This window comes from Lissotriton helveticus, chromosome 2_1, assembly GCF_964261635.1.
Source record: "Lissotriton helveticus chromosome 2_1, aLisHel1.1, whole genome shotgun sequence".
In the NCBI taxonomy this organism is placed as follows: Eukaryota; Metazoa; Chordata; class Amphibia; order Caudata; family Salamandridae; genus Lissotriton; species Lissotriton helveticus.
In genome coordinates this window covers 352,688-372,495 of record NC_136059.1, presented here as the reverse complement: position 1 = coordinate 372,495, position 19,808 = coordinate 352,688, and the positions used below count along the sequence as shown (strand labels likewise).

The 19,808-nt window shown below is 55.4% G+C and overlaps 1 protein-coding gene across 1 annotated transcript in view; it reads left to right on the top strand.

The window, feature by feature from the left end:
- Positions 1 to 721: 721 nt before the first annotated feature.
- The window catches only part of LOC144819158 (integrator complex subunit 10-like), a gene marked incomplete at its 3' end in the record, with an annotated part of 321,688 nt that continues 302,601 nt past the window's right edge, over positions 722 to 19,808 (top strand). Inside the window, exons 1-3 of the mRNA XM_078677130.1 lie at positions 722 to 732; positions 765 to 931; positions 4,367 to 4,538. Of these exons, the coding sequence (XP_078533256.1) occupies positions 722 to 732; positions 765 to 931; positions 4,367 to 4,538 (350 nt within the window). The remainder of the gene's footprint in view (positions 733 to 764; positions 932 to 4,366; positions 4,539 to 19,808) is intronic.

Sequence of the window (19,808 nt, the reverse complement as noted above, 5' to 3'; positions counted from 1 at the left end):
CCGTGTGGGTGAAGCAGCACCCGTGTGGGTGGAGCAGCACCAGTGTGGGTGGAGCAGCACCAGTGTGGGTGGAGCCGCACCAGTGTGTGTGGAGCAGCACCAGTGTGTGTGGAGCAGCACCAGTGTGTGTGGAGCAGCACCAGTGTGGGTGGAGCAGCACCCAGTGTGGGTGGAGCAGCACCCAGTGTGTGTGGAGCAGCACCCAGTGTGTGTGGAGCAGCACCCAGTGTGTGTGGAGCAGCACCCAGTGTGTGTGGCGCAGCAGCCAGTGTGTGTGGAGCAGCACCCAGTGTGGGTGGAGCCGCACCAGTGTGGGTGGAGCCGCACCAGTGTGGGTGGAGCTGCACCCGTGTGGGTGGAGCAGCACCTGTGTGGGTGGAGCAGCACCCGTGTGGGTGGAGCAGCACCCGTGTGGGTGGAGCAGCACCCGTGTGGGTGGAGCAGCACCCAGTGTGGGTGGAGCAGCTCCCAGTGTGGGTGGAGCAGCACCCTTGTGGGTGGAGCAGCACCAGTGTGGGTGGAGCAGCACCAGTGTGGTTGGAGCAGCACCAGTGTGGGTGGAGCGGCACCCGTGTGGGTGGAGCAGCACCAGGTGTGGGTGGAGCAGCACCAGGTGTGGGTGGAGCAGCACCAGTGTGGGTGGAGCCGCACCAGTGCGGGTGGAGCAGCACCAGTGTGGGTGGAGCAGCACCTGTGTGGGTGGAGCAGCTGGAGTAATTGGATGGTATCGCAGTACTATTCATATCTTCTTTGATCTCACTAAGTAACCATGTATTTCCATTTTTTCCAATTTGCGATGATCTCCCTTTAATAATTAACAACCCGGATGTTCGTCTCCCTGCCAGTTTACTCTGCAAGTATCTCAACAAAGCAGTGGAATTTTATCTCAATTATGCGAGCAGATGCCCCCAGACCGAGAGCGCGCACCCAGGTAAGGGCTGTCCCTCAGTGCGGTGTGAAGTCAGTCTGTGCGGTGTGAAGTCAGTCTGTGCTTGAGGGGATGATGGAGTGAAACCCTCACAGGTGCAGCCTTCAGGGGGTGTGAGACAGCCAAACCCTGGGGGTCAGCTCACCCCATGCCACTGTACTCAGCTGTACCACCAGACCAGCAGGTCTACCAGTCATCAAAAGTATTCAGTGTGGGGGGGGTATTTATCAAGAAGGCGGCTGTGTTCGAAGGGCTGATAAGCACATTGTGCTCTCTGCCTTCAATCTCAGACCAGACGTATGTAAACGTCTTTGGGGGAGGCTGCCGTCCCCATACGATGCTTCAGCTCACCAATGGGAACTACTACGGGCAATGTTTCATGATACCTCGACTGCCAACTCTGATATTGTGTATACTAACGTTTTAATGTTTCTTTTGGTTTTAAAGTTTATACACAATTTGTCTAAAATATTGTTTTTAAACCAACATCTGTAAATAAATAAAATAACTGAATGGCAAAGAACATTGTAGGAAAGTCTCAGATTGTGTGACGAGTTCTAAACCTTTGGTATAAGTCTGACAAGAGATGGTCACTGGTCTGAGATCATCTGATTAGTTGAAGTTTAGAGGCCTCTGGGTAGAATGATCTACAAAAATACAGTTAGTAGCACACCTTTTCCCTCTTCTCCATTTAGAACAAGTAGGCAAGCATTTCTTCATGTTAAACGAAAGAAAGGGCCTGTCGCTGTAGGCATGAACCTACTTGCTCCAGGCTCTGGGGTTTTCTTGTGACAGGGAGGCAGCGCAGTCACCTTGGGTGAAGCACAGCTCATTACCATTCATAAAACCCAGAGTAGATCTGGCAGAGGCATTCTGCACTATTTGGAGACAACACAGCAATAGCTTTTCAGCCCTAAGTGTAAATGTCTCACAGAATCCCTCTGTGCAGAAATGCTTGCATTGGCTTTTATTCTTTTAATTTAATGTAAGCAGCTGAAGAATCTTTCCCAAAATGAGCAGTCCATAAAATCAAGATAGTGCCGGTCTAGTACTCGAAAGCATCAAACTTAACTTGAAAATCGCGTATGAGGTGTCAGGAGTAGGAGGGTGAGGTGTCGGGAGTAGGAAGGGAGGTGTCGGGAGTAGGAAGAGAGGTGTCGTAGTAGGAGGGAAGGTGTCAGGGGTAGGACGGTGAGGTGTCGGGAGTAGGAGGGTGAGGTGTCGGGAGTAGGAGGGTGAGGTGTCGGGAGTAGGAGGGTGAGGTGTCGGGAGTAGGAGGGTGAGGTGTCGGGAGTATGAGGTTGAGGTGTCGGGAGTAGGAGGGTGAGGTGTCGGGAGTGGGAGGGTGAGGTGTCGGGAGTAGGAGGGTGAGGTGTCGGGTGTAGGAGGGTGCGGCGTCTGGAGTAGGAGGGTGCGGTGTCGGGAGTAGGAGGGTGCGGTGTCAGGAGTAGGAGGGGAGGTGTCGGGAGTAGGAGGGTGAGGTGTCGAGAGTAGGAGGGTGAGGTGGCTGGAGTAGGAGGGTGTTCAAGAGAGAAAGATCAGAAGTCCCAGGACCCCAAAACCAAGTTGAGAGAATAACCTCGGTTTTTGTCTCTTCTATCGTCCCATTGGCGACTAAAATCATTGAAACCACTGGGCCCCTACATCCAGTCAGTATTTACTTAACAGTGAACTGAGTGTCATTGGCATAAATTACAGTGCAATGTTGAACACCCAATTGATGGGTAGCTGCAGGGGTGTAAGAATATCTGCAAAAATACTAGTGCATTTGAGTAAGTGCTGGAGTACGGAATGAGAGTGGTTATTTGTCCCAGATTTGGGATCGCTCAGGCTTCGCACTGTGTTGTGTTAGCCTTGACTCTGGCCTGAGTTGGGATCGATCTGACTTCGCACTGTGTTGTGTTGCTCTCGACTCTGGTCTGAGTTGGGATCGATCTGGCTTCGCACTGTGTTGTGTTGCTCTTGACTCTGGCTTGAATTGGGATCGCTCGGGCTTCTCACTGTGTTGTGTTGCTCTTGACTCTGGTCTGAGTTGGGATCGCTCGGGCTTCGCACGGTGTTGTGTTGCTCTCGACTCTGGTCTGAGTTGGGATCGATCTGGCTTCGCACTGTGTTGTGTTGCTCTTGACTCTGGCCTGAGTTGGGATCGCTCGGGCTTCGCACTGTGTTGTGTTGCTCTTGACTCTGGTCTGAGTTGGGATCGCTCGGGCTTCGCACTGTGTTGTGTTGCTCTCGACTCTGGTCTGAGTTGGGATTGCCCTGGCTTCGCACTGTGTTGTGTTGCAATCGACTCTGGTCTGAGTTGGGATCGATCTGGCTTCGCACTGTGTTGTGTTGCTCTTGACTCTGGCCTGAGTTGGGATCGCTCGGGCTTCGCACTGTGTTGTGTTGCTCTTGACTCTGGTCTGAGTTGGGATCGCTCGGGCTTCGCACTGTGTTGTGTTGCTCTCGACTCTGGTCTGAGTTGGGATTGCCCTGGATTCGCACTGTGTTGTGTTGCTCTCGACTCTGGTCTGAGTTGGGATTGCCCTGGCTTCGCACTGTGTTGTGTTGCTCTTGACTCTGGTCTGAGTTGGGATCGCTCGGGCTTCGCACTGTGTTGTGTTGCTCTCGACTCTGGTCTGAGTTGGGATCGCTCTGGCTTAGCACTGTGTTGTGTTGCTCTTGACTCTGGCCTGAGTTGGGATCGCTCAGGCTTCGCACTGTGTTGTGTTGCTCTCGACTCTGGTCTGAGTTGGGATCGATCTGGCTTCGCACTGTGTTGTGTTGCTCTTGACTCTGGCCTGAGTTGGGATCGCTCGGGCTTCGCACTGTGTTGTGTTGCTCTCGCCTCTGGTCTGAGTTGGGATTGCCCTGGCTTCGCACTGTGTTGTGTTGCTCTCGACTCTTGTCTGAGTTGGGATTGCCCTGGCTTCGCACTGTGTTGTGTTGCTCTCGACTCTGGTCTGAGTTGGGATCGCTCTGGCTTCGCACTGTGTTGTGTTGCTCTTGACTCTGGTCTGAGTTGGGATCGCTCCGGCTTCGCACTGTGTTGTGTTGCTCTTGACTCTGGTCTGGGTTGGGATCGCTCAGGCTTAGCACTGTGTTGTGTTGCTCTCGACTGTGGTCTGAGTTCTCTCAAGGACGTGATCCTTTGGGCGCAGCCGTCCCCCAGCACAGAGCTGCTTAAGGTGACCAGTGGGAGGTTGGTTGAGGTTTTTAGATGCTGCTCCTCCTTTACTTCTAGGCTTAGAGTTGGTTTTGAGACGTAAAGGGAACCCAAGGTACACTGTGGAAAGGGAGGTGGAATAACAGTGACAGAAAATTGCTTGGTTATTTGCGGTCCAAAGTTAGAAAAATATGATGACCCAATATGGCAGAATCATTAACTTGGTGCATGTTTTTATATTCTCAGATTTGACGTAAGCTCGACTCGTTTTATTTATTTTTGAATTCTAGGCACTCAGGAAGTTCAGGATCTTCTTTCTCCTACTAAACGCTGCTCCCAGAAGTATGTAATCGAGGGCCTGAGTGAGAAATCCTCGCAGATCGTTGACCCGTGGGACCGGCTCTTAAAGATCTTGACAGTTGTCGGGATGAGGTGTGAATGGCAGATCGACAAAAGTAGTAGGTAAGAGGCCAGCCCCACTCGGAGGCCAGTCTGCTTGTAAGTCACCCTTGCGTAGTCTGCTCGTAGTCTTCTTGTAAGTCACCCTTGCGCAGTCTGCTTGTAAGTCACCCTTGCGCAGTCTGCTTGTAAGTCACCCTTGCGCAGTCTGCTCGTAGTCTGCGTAAGTCACCCTTGCGCAGTCTGCTTCTAAGTCACCCTTGCGCGGTCTGCTTGTAAGTCACCCCTGCCTAGTCTGCTTGTAAGTCACCCCTGCCTAGTCTGCTTGTAAGTCACCCCTGCCTAGTCTGCTTGTAAGTCACCCCTGCCTAGTCTGCTTGTAAGTCACCCTTATGTAGTCTGCTTGTAAGTCACCCTTGTGTAGTCTGCTTGTAAGTCACCCTTGTGTAGTCTGCTTGTAAGTCACCCTTGTGTAGTCTGCTTGTAAGTCACCCTTGCGCAGTCTGCTTGTAAGTCATCCTTGCGCAGTCTGCTTGTAAATCACCCTTGCGCAGTCTGCTTGTAAGTCACCCTTGCGCAGTCTGCTTGTAAGTCACCCTTGCGCAGTCTGCTTGTAAGTCACCCTTGCGCAGTCTGCTTGTACGTCACCCTTGCGCAGTCTGCTTGTAAGTCCCCCTTGCGTAGTCTGCTTGTAAGTCACCCTTGCGCAGTCTGCTCGTAGTCTGCTTGTAAGTCAACCTTGCGCAGTCTGCTTGTAAGTCACCCTTGCGTGGTCTGCTTGTAAGTCACCCTTGCGTGGGCTGCTAGTAAGTCCCCCTTGAGCCGTCTGCTTGTAAGTCACCCTTGCGTGGTCTGCTTGTAAGTCACCCTTGCGTGGGCTGCTAGCAAGTCCCCCTTGCTCCGTCTGCTTGTAAGTCACCCTTGCTCCGTCTGCTTGTAAGTCCCCCTTGCGCGGTCTGCTTGTAAGTCCCCCTTGCGCGGTCTGCTTGTAAGTCCCCCTTGCGCGGTCTGCTTGTAAGTCCCCCTTGCGCGGTCTGCTTGCAAGTCCCCCTTGCGCGGTCTGCTTGTAAGTCCCCCTTGCGCGGTCTGCTTGTAAGTCCCCCTTGCGCGGTCTGCTTGTAAGTCCCCCTTGTGCGGTCTGCTTGTAAGTCCCCCTTGCGCGGTCTGCTTGTAAGTCCCCCTTGCGCGGTCTGGTTGTAAGTCCCCCTTGCGCGGTCTGCTTGTGAGTCACCCCTGTGCGGTCTGCTTGTGAGTCACCCCTTGCGCGGTCTGCTTGTGAGTCACCCCTTGCGCGGTCTGCTTGTAAGTCACCCCTTGCGCGGTCTGCTTGCAAGTCCCCCTTGCGCGGTCTGCTTGCAAGTCCCCCTTGCGCGGTCTGCTTGCAAGTCCCCCTTGCGCGGTCTGCTTGCAAGTCCCCCTTGCGCGGTCTGCTTGCAAGTCCCCCTTGCGCGGTCTGCTTGCAAGTCCCCCTTGCGCGGTCTGCTTGCAAGTCCCCCTTGCGCGGTCTGCTTGCAAGTCCCCCTTGCGCTGTCTGCTTGCAAGTCCCCCTTGCGCCGTCTGCTTGCAAGTCCCCCTTGCGCCGTCTGCTTGCAAGTCCCCCTTGCGCCGTCTGCTTGCAAGTCCCCCTTGCGCGGTCTGCTTGTAAGTCCCCCTTGCGCGGTCTGCTTGTAAGTCACCCTTGCGCGGTCTGCTTGTAAGTCACCCTTGCACGGTCTGCTTGTAAGTCACCCCTGCCTGGTCTGCTTGTAAGTCACCCCTGCCTAGTCTGCTTGTAAGCCACCCCTGCTTAGTCTGCTTGTAAGTCACCCATGCCTGGTCTTCTTGTATCCCTTGCGTGTTCTGCTTGTAAGTCACCCTTGCGTGGGTTGCTAGTAAGTCACTCTTGCGTCGTCTGCTTGTAAGTCACCCTCGTGTAGTCTGAAGTCACCCTTACGTCGTCTGCTTGTCAGTTACCCTTGTGTAGTCTGCTTGTAAGGCACCATTGCGTAGTCTGCTTGTAAGTCATCGTTGCGTTGTCTGCTTGTAAGTCACCCTTGCGTCGTCTGCTTGTAAGTCACCCTCGTGTAGTTTGCTTGTAAGTCACCCTCGTGTAGTCTGCTTGCAAGTCCCCCTTGCGCGGTCTGCTTGCAAGTCCCCCTTGCGCGGTCTGCTTGCAAGTCCCCCTTGCGCGGTCTGCTTGCAAGTCCCCCTTGCGCGGTCTGCTTGCAAGTCTCCCTTGCGGGGTCTGCTTGCAAGTCTCCCTTGCGCGGTCTGCTTGTAAGTCTCCCTTGCGCGGTCTGCTTGTAAGTCTCCCATGCGCGGTCTGCTTGTAAGTCTCCCTTGCGCGGTCTGCTTGTAAGTCCCCCTTGCGCGGTCTGCTTGTAAGTCCCCCTTGCGCGGTCTGCTTGTAAGTCCCCCTTGCGCGGTCTGCTTGTAAGTCCCCCTTGCGCGGTCTGCTTGTAAGTCCCCCTTGCGCGGTCTGCTTGTAAGTCCCCCTTGCGCGGTCTGCTTGTAAGTCCCCCTTGCGCGGTCTGCTTGCAAGTCCCCCTTGCGCGGTCTGCTTGTAAGTCCCCCTTGCGCAGTCTGCTTGTAAGTCCCCCTTGCGCGGTCTGCTTGTAAGTCCCCCTTGCGCGGTCTGCTTGTAAGTCCCCCTTGCGCGGTCTGCTTGTAAGTCACCCTTGCGTCGTCTGCTTGTTAGTCACCCTCACGTAGTCTGCTTGTCAGTCACCCTCACGTAGTCTGCTTGTAAGTCACCCTCGTGTAGTCTGCTTGTAAGTCCCCCTTGCGCAGTGTGCTTGTAAGTCACTGTTTATTATCCCATCAACGTAATCCATGCAAAGTATTTTTTCAGTGTCTATGCACGTTTAGTTTAAAATGAGAACAACTGATCACTCAGTTTTCTTATATGATTAAAACCCAGAAAGGGTCGAAACACGTTATGTTTATCGACTCTCCGAAATAAATGACGTTTAGCCATTATCGGATGGTGGCTCGTTCACGTTGCTGGAGTAAGGAAAGTGTGGTCTAAGGGAGAAAAGCACACATGCACACACGCTCACACTCACACTCACAAGCACACACACGCGCTGACACTCACACTCACAAGCGCACACACGCACACGCGCTGACACTCACACTCACAAGCGCACACATGCACACGCGCTGACACTCACACTCACAAGCGCACACATGCATACGCTCTGACACTCACACTCAGAAGCGCGCACACGCACACACTCACAAGCGCACACATGCACACGCGCTGACACTCACACTCACAAGCGCACACTCGCACACACTCACAAGCGCACACATGCACACGCGCTGACACTCACACTCACAAGCGCACACATGCACACGCGCTGACCCTCACACTCACAAGCGCACACATGCATATGCGCTGACACTCACACTCAGAAGCACACACTCGCACACACACACATGCACACCGCTGACACTCACACTCACAAGCGCACACATGCACACTCGTACACACTCACAAGCGCACACATGCACACGCGCTGACACTCACACTCACAAGCGCACACATGCACACGCGCTGACACTCACACTCACAAGCGCACACACGCACACTCTGGAAGTGACATAGCTAGGTAGTGAAATAATCTAAAAACTAATGACTAAAAAAACAAAAAACATTGAAATTCCCTAGTTGTATCAGTTGTAGTTCACTAGGCTAACTACAACTTGGGCCCTCCGTGCACTGCTTATGACTTCACATATTGCGTCACTCATGACATGTTCAATGACGTTATGAGTGATGTCATCAATTACGTCATACAGTTACTGAGGGCACACATGTGGGTTTGTAGAATAGGAATAGCATAAGCCTTGAAGGCAAATGAGTTTGCGCGTGCTGAAAGTTATGTGGTGCATCACAAACGTTTTGCCTGGAAATGGTATTCCATGTTAAATTAGGTAAAGACAGGGCACACCGGGTGTAGGGAGCCGAGGTGTCACTGGAACTAGGTTGTGGCTCAACGCCACTTCCCAAAAATCTGTGAGGAAAGCCAAGGCTACTACTGACAATAGAGTATCCAGAAGTGGGTGTCTGGCTGTGCGCCCCTATTAAATAGTCGTAATGCAGTGGTATAGTCAAGGTCTTTGTAGTAATGACATTTATAAGGTGTCGATATATTTTCCACAACTTTGCTGACGATTTTGAGACATTGCAGATTGGAGAATAATGTGGAATGTGTGGGCGTACCACTTACAGGTGGTTGTTATCACAGTGGTGTTGTAAGAATGGACCTAAGGTTGTTTGTCATTGTGCTCATCTCAGGAGCGCGTGTAGTGTGGTTTAATAAACCTCTGAGGGTTGTCTACAGGACCTCACAGAATGTGTTTTCAGTGGCAATGACATACCTCCAACCCTCTTGACTTACAATTGCGGGTCGTGTGAAGAGGGGGATTCCAGTGAGGTGAATAGAAAAGTGTCTGCAGGTGTAATGTGTTGAGTTACTTTAAGTCCAAAAACCCTGTAGTACACTGTCCCAGTGCATGGATGATGTCACCAGTGATGTCATTGATGTCATCGGTGATGTCATTTAACATGTCATGAGTGATGTCATATGTAAGATCATAAGCCATCCATAACTGGAGCACAAGATATTGTTGTCTCAGTAAACTGTAACTGATGAATGTCAGTGTTTTATTTTTGTTTTTAAACTTTACTTCGGTTTTGCCTGAGATGAGGTTTGCGCTGTCTCTTACCTCACGGGGGCTTCGAAGCGACCCATTACCGACGATCAATTATGTTCATTGTCGCGTCTAGTAAGTACAATAGGTATCCTAAAATCAGCAAAGAGGCAGCTGGAGCACACTCCAAATCAGCCCATCAAAACGCGAAATCAAGTATTTTATTTGGCGTCTAAAACATGCAAAGATCACCTTTAGAAACTCGTTCCTAAACAACACTTTCTGTGGGTGTATTTTCTCCAAATAACTTGCAAAAAAAACAGGAATATTCCAGCGACTGGATTCAGGTGTTAAATCCACTAAGAATTGAATTCTATTATTCCTGGCAGTAAAATGAGATCAGCACAGAAACCTCAGGAAACCTCCTCAGATGTTGGAAATGTTCTACTTTCATGAGGCTTCGGTGTACACAATATGGATATTAATTTTGTGTATAACTATAGATGCTACAACATGAATCTCATTCTCTCTCTCTCTCGGTCAGCCTCTCTTTGGGAATAAACCCTGTTGGCGCTGTACATTCACATTTCCGTCAGATTGGAGTCTCCGTACTGCGGTGGGCTCTTACCTGACTGTACATCTGTCCGAGTCAGACCGGCTGTGTTCACACCAAGGGTGTAGAGAAGAAACCGCTCCGCTTGGAATCAAAGGTGTCTCAGCCTAGAAACAGGGTTACTGTGCTACACCTGACAATGCTTGGTTTCGGGTCACAGAAGGGACAGATATCCAGGAAGTCCACCCCATAATCCGGTAGAAGTGCTCAACCCTGTTAAGTTGCTTAAACTGGATTCCTTGAATGATGAATTCTTCTGTATCTGACCTGGTCGTGCCTCTTACGTTGCCGTCCTGTTTATCCTCTTTTATTTGAGCTTCAAATCTGAATTTTTGTAATGTATTCATTCTAAACCATCCTTTCAATATCGTTCTAATATTTGGCTTGGTTACCGTGTTTTTTATTATACAAACTTACTTTAAGAAAAGATCCCTGAGGGTACTCGGGCTGTCATCAGCGGACAGTGGTCCCTTCTGTGGTTGAGACATGGTTGCAGGGTGTCTATGGGAGTGTCTCAAAGAGCCCTGAGGGTACTCAGGCTGTCATCAGCTGACCGCGGTCCCTTCTGTGGTTGAGACATGGCCGCAGGGTATCTATGGGGGTGTCTCAAAGAGCTCTGCAGGTACTCGGGCGTCCATCAGCTGACCGTGGTCCCTTCTGTGGTTGAGACATGGCGGCAGGGTGTCTATGGAGGTGTCTCAAAGAGCTCTCCAGGTACTCGGGCGTCCATCAGCTGACAGTGGTGCCTTCTGTGGTTGAGAAATGGCCGCAGGGTGTCTAAGGGGGTGTCTCAAAGAGCTCTGCAGGTACTCGGGCGTCCATCAGCTGACCGTGGTCCCTTCTGTGGTTGAGATATGGCGGCAGGGTGTCTATGGAGGTGTCTCAAAGAGCTCTCCAGGTACTCGGGCGTCCATCAGCTGACAGTGGTCCCTTCTGTGGTTGAGACATGGCCGCAGGGTGTCTATGGGGGTGTCTCAAAGAGCCCTGCAGATACTCGGGCAGCCATCAGCCCACAGTGGTGCCTTTTGTGGTTGAGACATGACCGCAGTGTGTCTATGGGGGTGTCTCAAAGAGCCCTGCAGGTACTCGGGCGGCCATCAGCTGACAGTGGTCCCTTCTGTGGTTGAGACATGGTCGCAGGGTGTCTATGGGAGTGTCTCAAAGATCCCTGAGGGTACTCGGGCTGTCATCAGCGGACAGTGGTCCCTTCTGTGGTTGAGACATGGTTGCAGGGTGTCTATGGGGGTGTCTCAAAGAGCTCTGCAGGTACTCGGGCGTCCATCAGCTGACAGTGGTCCCTTCTGTGGTTGAGACGTGGCCGCAGGGTGTCTATGGGGGTGTCTCAAAGAGCTCTCCAGGTACTCGGGCGGCCATCAGCTGACCGTGGTCCCTTCTGTGGTTGTGACATGGCCGCAGGGTGTCTATGGGGGTGTCTCAAAGATCCCTGAGGGTACTCGGGCTGTCATCAGCTGACAGTGGTGCCTTCTGTGGTTGAGACATGGCCGCAGGGTGTCTAAGGGGGTGTCTCAAAGAGCCCTGCAGGTACTCGGGCGGCCATCAGCTGACCGTGGTCCCTTCTGTGGTTGTGACATGGCCGCAGGGTGTCTATGGGGGTGTCTCAAAGATCCCTGAGGGTACTCGGGCTGTCATCAGCTGACAGTGGTGCCTTCTGTGGTTGAGACATGGCTGCAGGGTGTCTAAGGGGGTGTCTCAAAGAGCCCTGCGGGTACTCGGGCGGCCATCAGCCCACAGTGGTGCCTTCTGTGGTTGAGACGTGGCCGCAGGGTGTCTATGGGGGTGTCTCAAAGAGCTCTGCAGGTACTCGGGTGGCCATCAGCAGACAGTGGTCCCTTCTGTGGTTGAGACATGGCCGCAGGGTGTCTAAGGGGGTGTCTCAAAGAGCCCTGCAGGTACTCAGGCTGTCATCAGCTGACAGTGGTGCCTTCTGTGGTTGAGACATGACCGCAGTGTGTCTATGGGGGTGTCTCAAAGAGCCCTGCAGGTACTCGGGCGGCCATCAGCTGACAGTGGTCCCTTCTGTGGTTGAGACATGGCCGCAGGGTGTCTATGGGGGTGTCTCAAAGAGCTCTCCAGGTACTCGGGCGTCCATCAGCTGACAGTGGTCCCTTCTGTGGTTGAGACATGGCCGCAGGGTGTCTATGGGGGTGTTTTAAAGAGCTCTCCAGGTACTCGGGCGTCCATCAGCTGACAGTGGTCCCTTCTGTGGTTGAGACATGGCCGCAGGGTGTCTATGGGGGTGTCTCAAAGAGCTCTCCAGGTACTCGGGCGTCCATCAGCTGACAGTGGTCCCCCCTTCTGTGATTGAGACATGGCCGCAGGGTGTCTAAGGGGGTGTCTCAAAGAGCTCTGCAGGTACTCGGGCAGCCATCAGCTGACAGTGGTGACTTCTGTGGTTGAGACATGGCCGCAGGGTGTCTAAGGGGGTGTCTCAAAGAGCTCTCCAGGTACTCGGGCGGCCATCAGCTGACAGTGGTCCCTTCTGTGGTTGAGACATGGCCGCAGGGTGTCTATGGGGGTGTCTCAAAGAGCCCTGCAGGTACTCGGGCGGCCATCAGCTGACAGTGGTCCCTTCTGTGGTTGAGACATGGCCGCAGGGTGTCTATGGGGGTGTCTCAAAGAGCCCTGCAGGTATTCGGGCGGCCATCAGCTGACCGTGGTCCCTTCTGTGGTTGTGACATGGCCGCAGGGTGTCTATGGGGGTGTCTCAAAGATCCCTGAGGGTACTCGGGCTGTCATCAGCTGACAGTGGTGCCTTCTGTGGTTGAGGCATGGCCGCAGGGTGTCTAAGGGGGTGTCTCAAAGAGCCCTGCGGGTACTCAGGCGGCCATCAGCCCACAGTGGTGCCTTCTGTGGTTGAGACGTGGCCGCAGGGTGTCTATGGGGGTGTCTCAAAGAGCTCTGCAGGTACTCGGGTGGCCATCAGCGGACAGTGGTCCCTTCTGTGGTTGAGACATGGTCGCAGGGTGTCTAAGGGGGTGTCTCAAAGAGCCCTGCGGGTACTCGGGCGGCCATCAGCTGACAGTGGTCCCTTCTGTGGTTGAGACATGGCCGCAGGGTATCTAAGGGGGTGTCTCAAAGAGCTCTGCAGGTACTCTGGCGGCCATCAGCTGACAGTGGTGCCTTCTGTGGTTGAGACATGGCCGCAGGGTGTCTATGGGGGTGTCTCAAAAAGCTCTGCAGGTACTCGGGCGGCCATCAGCTGACAGTGGTCCCTTCTGTGGTTGAGACATGGCCGCAGGGTGTCTATGGGGGTGTCTCAAAGAGCCCTGCAGGTACTCGGGCGGCCATCAGCTGACAGTGGTCCCTTCTGTGGTTGAGACATGGCCGCAGGGTGTCTATGGGGGTGTCTCAAAGAGCCCTGCAGGTACTCGGGCTGTCATCAGCTGACCTTGGTCCCTTCTGTGGTTGAGACGTGGCCGCAGGGTGTCTAAGGGGGTGTCTCAAAGAGCCCTGAGGGTACTCGGGCTGTCATCAGCTGACCGCGGTCCCTTCTGTGGTTGAGACATGGCCGCAGGGTGTCTGGAGGTGTCTCAAAGAGCTCTGCAGGTACTCGGGCGGCCATCAGCTGACAGTGGTGCCTTCTGTGGTTGAGACATGGCCGCAGGGTGTCTATGGGGGTGTCTGAAAGAGCCCTGCGGGTACTCGGGCGGCCATCAGCCCACAGTGGTGCCTTCTGTGGTTGAGACGTGGCCGCAGGGTGTCTAAGGGGGTGTCTCAAAGAGCTCTGCAGGTACTCTGGCGGCCATCAGCTGACAGTGGTGCCTTCTGTGGTTGAGACATGGCCGCAGGGTGTCTATGGAGGTGTCTCAAAGAGCTCTCCAGGTACTCGGGCTGTCATCAGCGGACCGTGGTCCCTTCTGTGGTTGTGACGTGGCCGCAGGGTGTCTATGGGGGTGTCTCAAAGAGCTCTGCAGGTACTCGGGCTGTCATCAGCTGACAGTGGTCCCTTCTGTGGTTGAGACATGGCCGCAGGGTGTCTATGGGGGTGTCTCAAAGAGCTCTGCAGGTACTCGGGCGGCCACCAGCTGACAGTGGTCCCTTCTGTGGTTGAGACATGGCCGCAGGGTGTCTATGGGGGTGTCTCAAAGAGCCCTGCGGGTACTCGAGCTGTCATCAGCTGACAGTGGTGCCTTCTGCAGTTGAGACATGGCCGCAGGGTGTCTATGGGGGTGTCTCAAAGAGCTCTGCAGGTACTCGGGCGGCCATCAGCTGACAGTGGTGCCTTCTGTTGTTGCGACATGGCCGCAGGGTGTCTATGGGGGTGTCTCAAAGAGCTCTGCAGATACTCGGGTGGCCACCAGCTGACAGTGGTCCCTTCTGTGGTTGAGACATGGCCGCAGGGTGTCTATGGGGGTGTCTCAAAGAGCCCTGCGGGTACTCGGGCTGTCATCAGCTGACAGTGGTGCCTTCTGTGGTTGAGACATGGCCGCAGGGTGTCTATGGGGGTGTCTCAAAGAGCCCTGCGGGTACTCGGGCTGTCATCAGCTGACAGTGGTGCCTTCTGTGGTTGAGACGTGGCCGCAGGGTGTCTATGGGGGTGTCTCAAAGAGCCCTGCAGGTACTCGGGCTGTCATCAGCTGACAGTGGTCCCTTCTGTGGTTGAGACATGGCCGCAGGGTGTCTATGGGGGTGTCTCAAAGAGCTCTCCAGGTACTCGGGCGGCCATCAGTCCACAGTGGTGCCTTCTGTGATTGAGACATGGCCGCAGGGTGTCTATGGGCGTGTCTCAAAGAGCCCTGCGGGTACTCGGGCTGTCATCAGCTGACAGTGGTCCCTTCTGTGGTTGAGACGTGGCCGCAGGGTGTCTATGGGGGTGTCTCAAAGAGCTCTGCAGGTACTCGGGCGGCCATCAGCTGACAGTGGTCCCTTCTGTGGTTGAGACATGGCAGCAGGGTGTCTATGGGGGTGTCTAAAAGAGCCCTGAGGGTACTCGGGCTGTCATCAGCTGACCGTGGTCCCTTCTGTGGTTGAGACATGGCCGCAGGGTGTCTATGGGGTTGTCTCAAAGACCTCTGCAGGTACTCGGGCGGCCATCAGCTGACAGTGGTGCCTTCTGTTGTTGAGACATGGCCGCAGGGTGTCTATGGGGGTGTCTCAAAGAGCCCTGAGGGTACTCGGGCTGTCATCAGCTGACCGTGGTCCCTTCTGTGGTTGAGACATGGCCGCAGGGTGTCTATGGGGGTGTCTCAAAGAGCTCTGCAGTTACTCGGGCGGCCATCAGCTGACAGTGGTGCCTTCTGTGGTTGAGACATGGCAGCAGGGTGTCTATGGGGGTGTCTCAAAGAGCCCTGCGGGTACTCGGGCGGCCATCAGCCCACAGTGGTGCCTTCTGTGGTTGAGACGTGGCCGCAGGGTGTCTAAGGGGGTGTCTCAAAGAGCTCTGCAGGTACTCGGGCGGCCATCAGCTGATAGTGGTGCCTTCTGTGGTTGAGACATGGCCGCAGGGTGTCTGTGGAGGTGTCTCAAAGAGCTCTGAGGGTACTCGGGCTGTCATCAGCTGACAGTGGTCCCTTCTGTGGTTGAGACATGGCAGCAGGGTGTCTATGGGGGTGTCTCAAAGAGCCCTGCGGGTACTCGGGCGGCCATCAGCCCACAGTGGTGCCTTCTGTGGTTGAGACATGCCCGCAGTGTGTCTATGGGGGTGTCTCAAAGAGCCCTGCAGGTACTCGGGCTGTCATCAGCTGACAGTGGTCCCTTCTGTGGTTGAGACATGGCAGCAGGGTGTCTATGGGGGTGTCTCAAAGAGCCCTGCGGGTACTCGGGCGGCCATCAGCCCACAGTGGTGCCTTCTGTGGTTGAGACATGCCCGCAGTGTGTCTATGGGGGTGTCTCAAAGAGCTCTCCAGGTACTCGGGCGTCCATCAGCTGACAGTGGTCCCTTCTGTGGTTGAGACATGGCCGCAGGGTGTCTATGGGGGTGTCTCAAAGAGCTCTCCAGGTACTCGGGCGTCCATCAGCTGACAGTGGTCCCCCCTTCTGTGATTGAGACATGGCCGCAGGGTGTCTAAGGGGGTGTCTCAAAGAGCTCTGCAGGTACTCGGGCAGCCATCAGCTGACAGTGGTGACTTCTGTGGTTGAGACATGGCCGCAGGGTGTCTAAGGGGGTGTCTCAAAGAGCTCTCCAGGTACTCGGGCGGCCATCAGCTGACAGTGGTCCCTTCTGTGGTTGAGACATGGCCGCAGGGTGTCTATGGGGGTGTCTCAAAGAGCCCTGCAGGTACTCGGGCGGCCATCAGCTGACAGTGGTCCCTTCTGTGGTTGAGACATGGCCGCAGGGTGTCTATGGGGGTGTCTCAAAGAGCCCTGCAGGTATTCGGGCGGCCATCAGCTGACCGTGGTCCCTTCTGTGGTTGTGACATGGCCGCAGGGTGTCTATGGGGGTGTCTCAAAGATCCCTGAGGGTACTCGGGCTGTCATCAGCTGACAGTGGTGCCTTCTGTGGTTGAGGCATGGCCGCAGGGTGTCTAAGGGGGTGTCTCAAAGAGCCCTGCGGGTACTCAGGCGGCCATCAGCCCACAGTGATGCCTTCTGTGGTTGAGACGTGGCCGCAGGGTGTCTATGGGGGTGTCTCAAAGAGCTCTGCAGGTACTCGGGTGGCCATCAGCGGACAGTGGTCCCTTCTGTGGTTGAGACATGGTCGCAGGGTGTCTAAGGGGGTGTCTCAAAGAGCCCTGCGGGTACTCGGGCGGCCATCAGCTGACAGTGGTCCCTTCTGTGGTTGAGACATGGCCGCAGGGTATCTAAGGGGGTGTCTCAAAGAGCTCTGCAGGTACTCTGGCGGCCATCAGCTGACAGTGGTGCCTTCTGTGGTTGAGACATGGCCGCAGGGTGTCTATGGGGGTGTCTCAAAAAGCTCTGCAGGTACTCGGGCGGCCATCAGCTGACAGTGGTCCCTTCTGTGGTTGAGACATGGCCGCAGGGTGTCTATGGGGGTGTCTCAAAGAGCCCTGCAGGTACTCGGGCGGCCATCAGCTGACAGTGGTCCCTTCTGTGGTTGAGACATGGCCGCAGGGTGTCTATGGGGGTGTCTCAAAGAGCCCTGCAGGTACTCGGGCTGTCATCAGCTGACCGTGGTCCCTTCTGTGGTTGAGACGTGGCCGCAGGGTGTCTAAGGGGGTGTCTCAAAGAGCCCTGAGGGTACTCGGGCTGTCATCAGCTGACCGCGGTCCCTTCTGTGGTTGAGACATGGCCGCAGGGTGTCTGGAGGTGTCTCAAAGAGCTCTGCAGGTACTCGGGCGGCCATCAGCTGACAGTGGTGCCTTCTGTGGTTGAGACATGGCCGCAGGGTGTCTATGGGGGTGTCTGAAAGAGCCCTGCGGGTACTCGGGCGGCCATCAGCCCACAGTGGTGCCTTCTGTGGTTGAGACGTGGCCGCAGGGTGTCTAAGGGGGTGTCTCAAAGAGCTCTGCAGGTACTCTGGCGGCCATCAGCTGACAGTGGTGCCTTCTGTGGTTGAGACATGGCCGCAGGGTGTCTATGGAGGTGTCTCAAAGAGCTCTCCAGGTACTCGGGCTGTCATCAGCGGACCGTGGTCCCTTCTGTGGTTGTGACGTGGCCGCAGGGTGTCTATGGGGGTGTCTCAAAGAGCTCTGCAGGTACTCGGGCTGTCATCAGCTGACAGTGGTCCCTTCTGTGGTTGAGACATGGCCGCAGGGTGTCTATGGGGGTGTCTCAAAGAGCTCTGCAGGTACTCGGGCGGCCACCAGCTGACAGTGGTCCCTTCTGTGGTTGAGACATGGCCGCAGGGTGTCTATGGGGGTGTCTCAAAGAGCCCTGCGGGTACTCGAGCTGTCATCAGCTGACAGTGGTGCCTTCTGCAGTTGAGACATGGCCGCAGGGTGTCTATGGGGGTGTCTCAAAGAGCTCTGCAGGTACTCGGGCGGCCATCAGCTGACAGTGGTGCCTTCTGTTGTTGCGACATGGCCGCAGGGTGTCTATGGGGGTGTCTCAAAGAGCTCTGCAGATACTCGGGTGGCCACCAGCTGACAGTGGTCCCTTCTGTGGTTGAGACATGGCCGCAGGGTGTCTATGGGGGTGTCTCAAAGAGCCCTGCGGGTACTCGGGCTGTCATCAGCTGACAGTGGTGCCTTCTGTGGTTGAGACATGGCCGCAGGGTGTCTATGGGGGTGTCTCAAAGAGCCCTGCGGGTACTCGGGCTGTCATCAGCTGACAGTGGTGCCTTCTGTGGTTGAGACGTGGCCGCAGGGTGTCTATGGGGGTGTCTCAAAGAGCCCTGCAGGTACTCGGGCTGTCATCAGCTGACAGTGGTCCCTTCTGTGGTTGAGACATGGCCGCAGGGTGTCTATGGGGGTGTCTCAAAGAGCTCTCCAGGTACTCGGGCGGCCATCAGTCCACAGTGGTGCCTTCTGTGATTGAGACATGGCCGCAGGGTGTCTATGGGCGTGTCTCAAAGAGCCCTGCGGGTACTCGGGCTGTCATCAAATGACAGTGGTCCCTTCTGTGGTTGAGACGTGGCCGCAGGGTGTCTATGGGGGTGTCTCAAAGAGCTCTGCAGGTACTCGGGCGGCCATCAGCTGACAGTGGTCCCTTCTGTGGTTGAGACATGGCAGCAGGGTGTCTATGGGGGTGTCTCAAAGAGCCCTGAGGGTACTCGGGCTGTCATCAGCTGACCGTGGTCCCTTCTGTGGTTGAGACATGGCCGCAGGGTGTCTATGGGGGTGTCTCAAAGACCTCTGCAGGTACTCGGGCGGCCATCAGCTGACAGTGGTGCCTTCTGTTGTTGAGACATGGCCGCAGGGTGTCTATGGGGGTGTCTCAAAGAGCCCTGAGGGTACTCGGGCTGTCATCAGCTGACCGTGGTCCCTTCTGTGGTTGAGACATGGCCGCAGGGTGTCTATGGGGGTGTCTCAAAGAGCTCTGCAGTTACTCGGGCGGCCATCAGCTGACAGTGGTGCCTTCTGTGGTTGAGACATGGCAGCAGGGTGTCTATGGGGGTGTCTCAAAGAGCCCTGCGGGTACTCGGGCGGCCATCAGCCCACAGTGGTGCCTTCTGTGGTTGAGACGTGGCCGCAGGGTGTCTAAGGGGGTGTCTCAAAGAGCTCTGCAGGTACTCGGGCGGCCATCAGCTGACAGTGGTGCCTTCTGTGGTTGAGACATGGCCGCAGGGTGTCTGTGGAGGTGTCTCAAAGAGCTCTGAGGGTACTCGGGCTGTCATCAGCTGACAGTGGTCCCTTCTGTGGTTGAGACATGGCCGCAGGGTGTCTATGGGGGTGTCTCAAAGAGCCCTGCGGGTACTCGGGCGGCCATCAGCCCACAGTGGTGCCTTCTGTGGTTGAGACATGCCCGCAGTGTGTCTATGGGGGTGTCTCAAAGAGCCCTGCAGGTACTCGGGCTGTCATCAGCTGACAGTGGTCCCTTCTGTGGTTGAGACATGGCAGCAGGGTGTCTATGGGGGTGTCTCAAAGAGCCCTGAGGGTACTCGGGCTGTCATCAGCTGACCACGGTCCCTTCTGTGGTTGAGACATGGCCGCAGGGTGTCTAAGGGGGTGTCTCAAAAAGCCCTGCGGGTACTCGGGCGGCCATCAGCTGACAGTGGTCCCTTCTGTGGTTGAGACATGGCCGCAGGGTGTCTATGGGGGTGTCTCAAAGAGCTCTGCAGGTACTCAGGTGGCCATCAGCTGACCGCGGTCCCTTCTTTGGTTGAGACGTGGTCGCAGGGTGTCTGGAGGTGTCTCAAAGAGCCCTGCAGGTACTCGGGCTGTCATCAGCTGACAGTGGTCCCTTCTGTTGTTGAGACATGGCCGCAGGGTGTCTATGGGGGTGTCTCAAAGAGCTCTGCAGATACTCGGGCGGCCACCAGCTGACAGTGGTCCCTTCTGTGGTTGAGACATGGCCGCAGGGTGTCTATGGGGTGGTCTCAAATAGCCCTGCGGGTACTCGGGCTGTCATCAGCTGACAGTGGTGCCTTCTGTGGTTGAGACATGGCCGCAGGGTGTCTATGGGGGAGTCTCAAAGAGCCCTGCGGGTACTCGGGCTGTCATCAGCTGACTGTGGTGCCTTCTGTGGTTGAGACGTGGCCGCAGGGTGTCTATGGGGTGTCT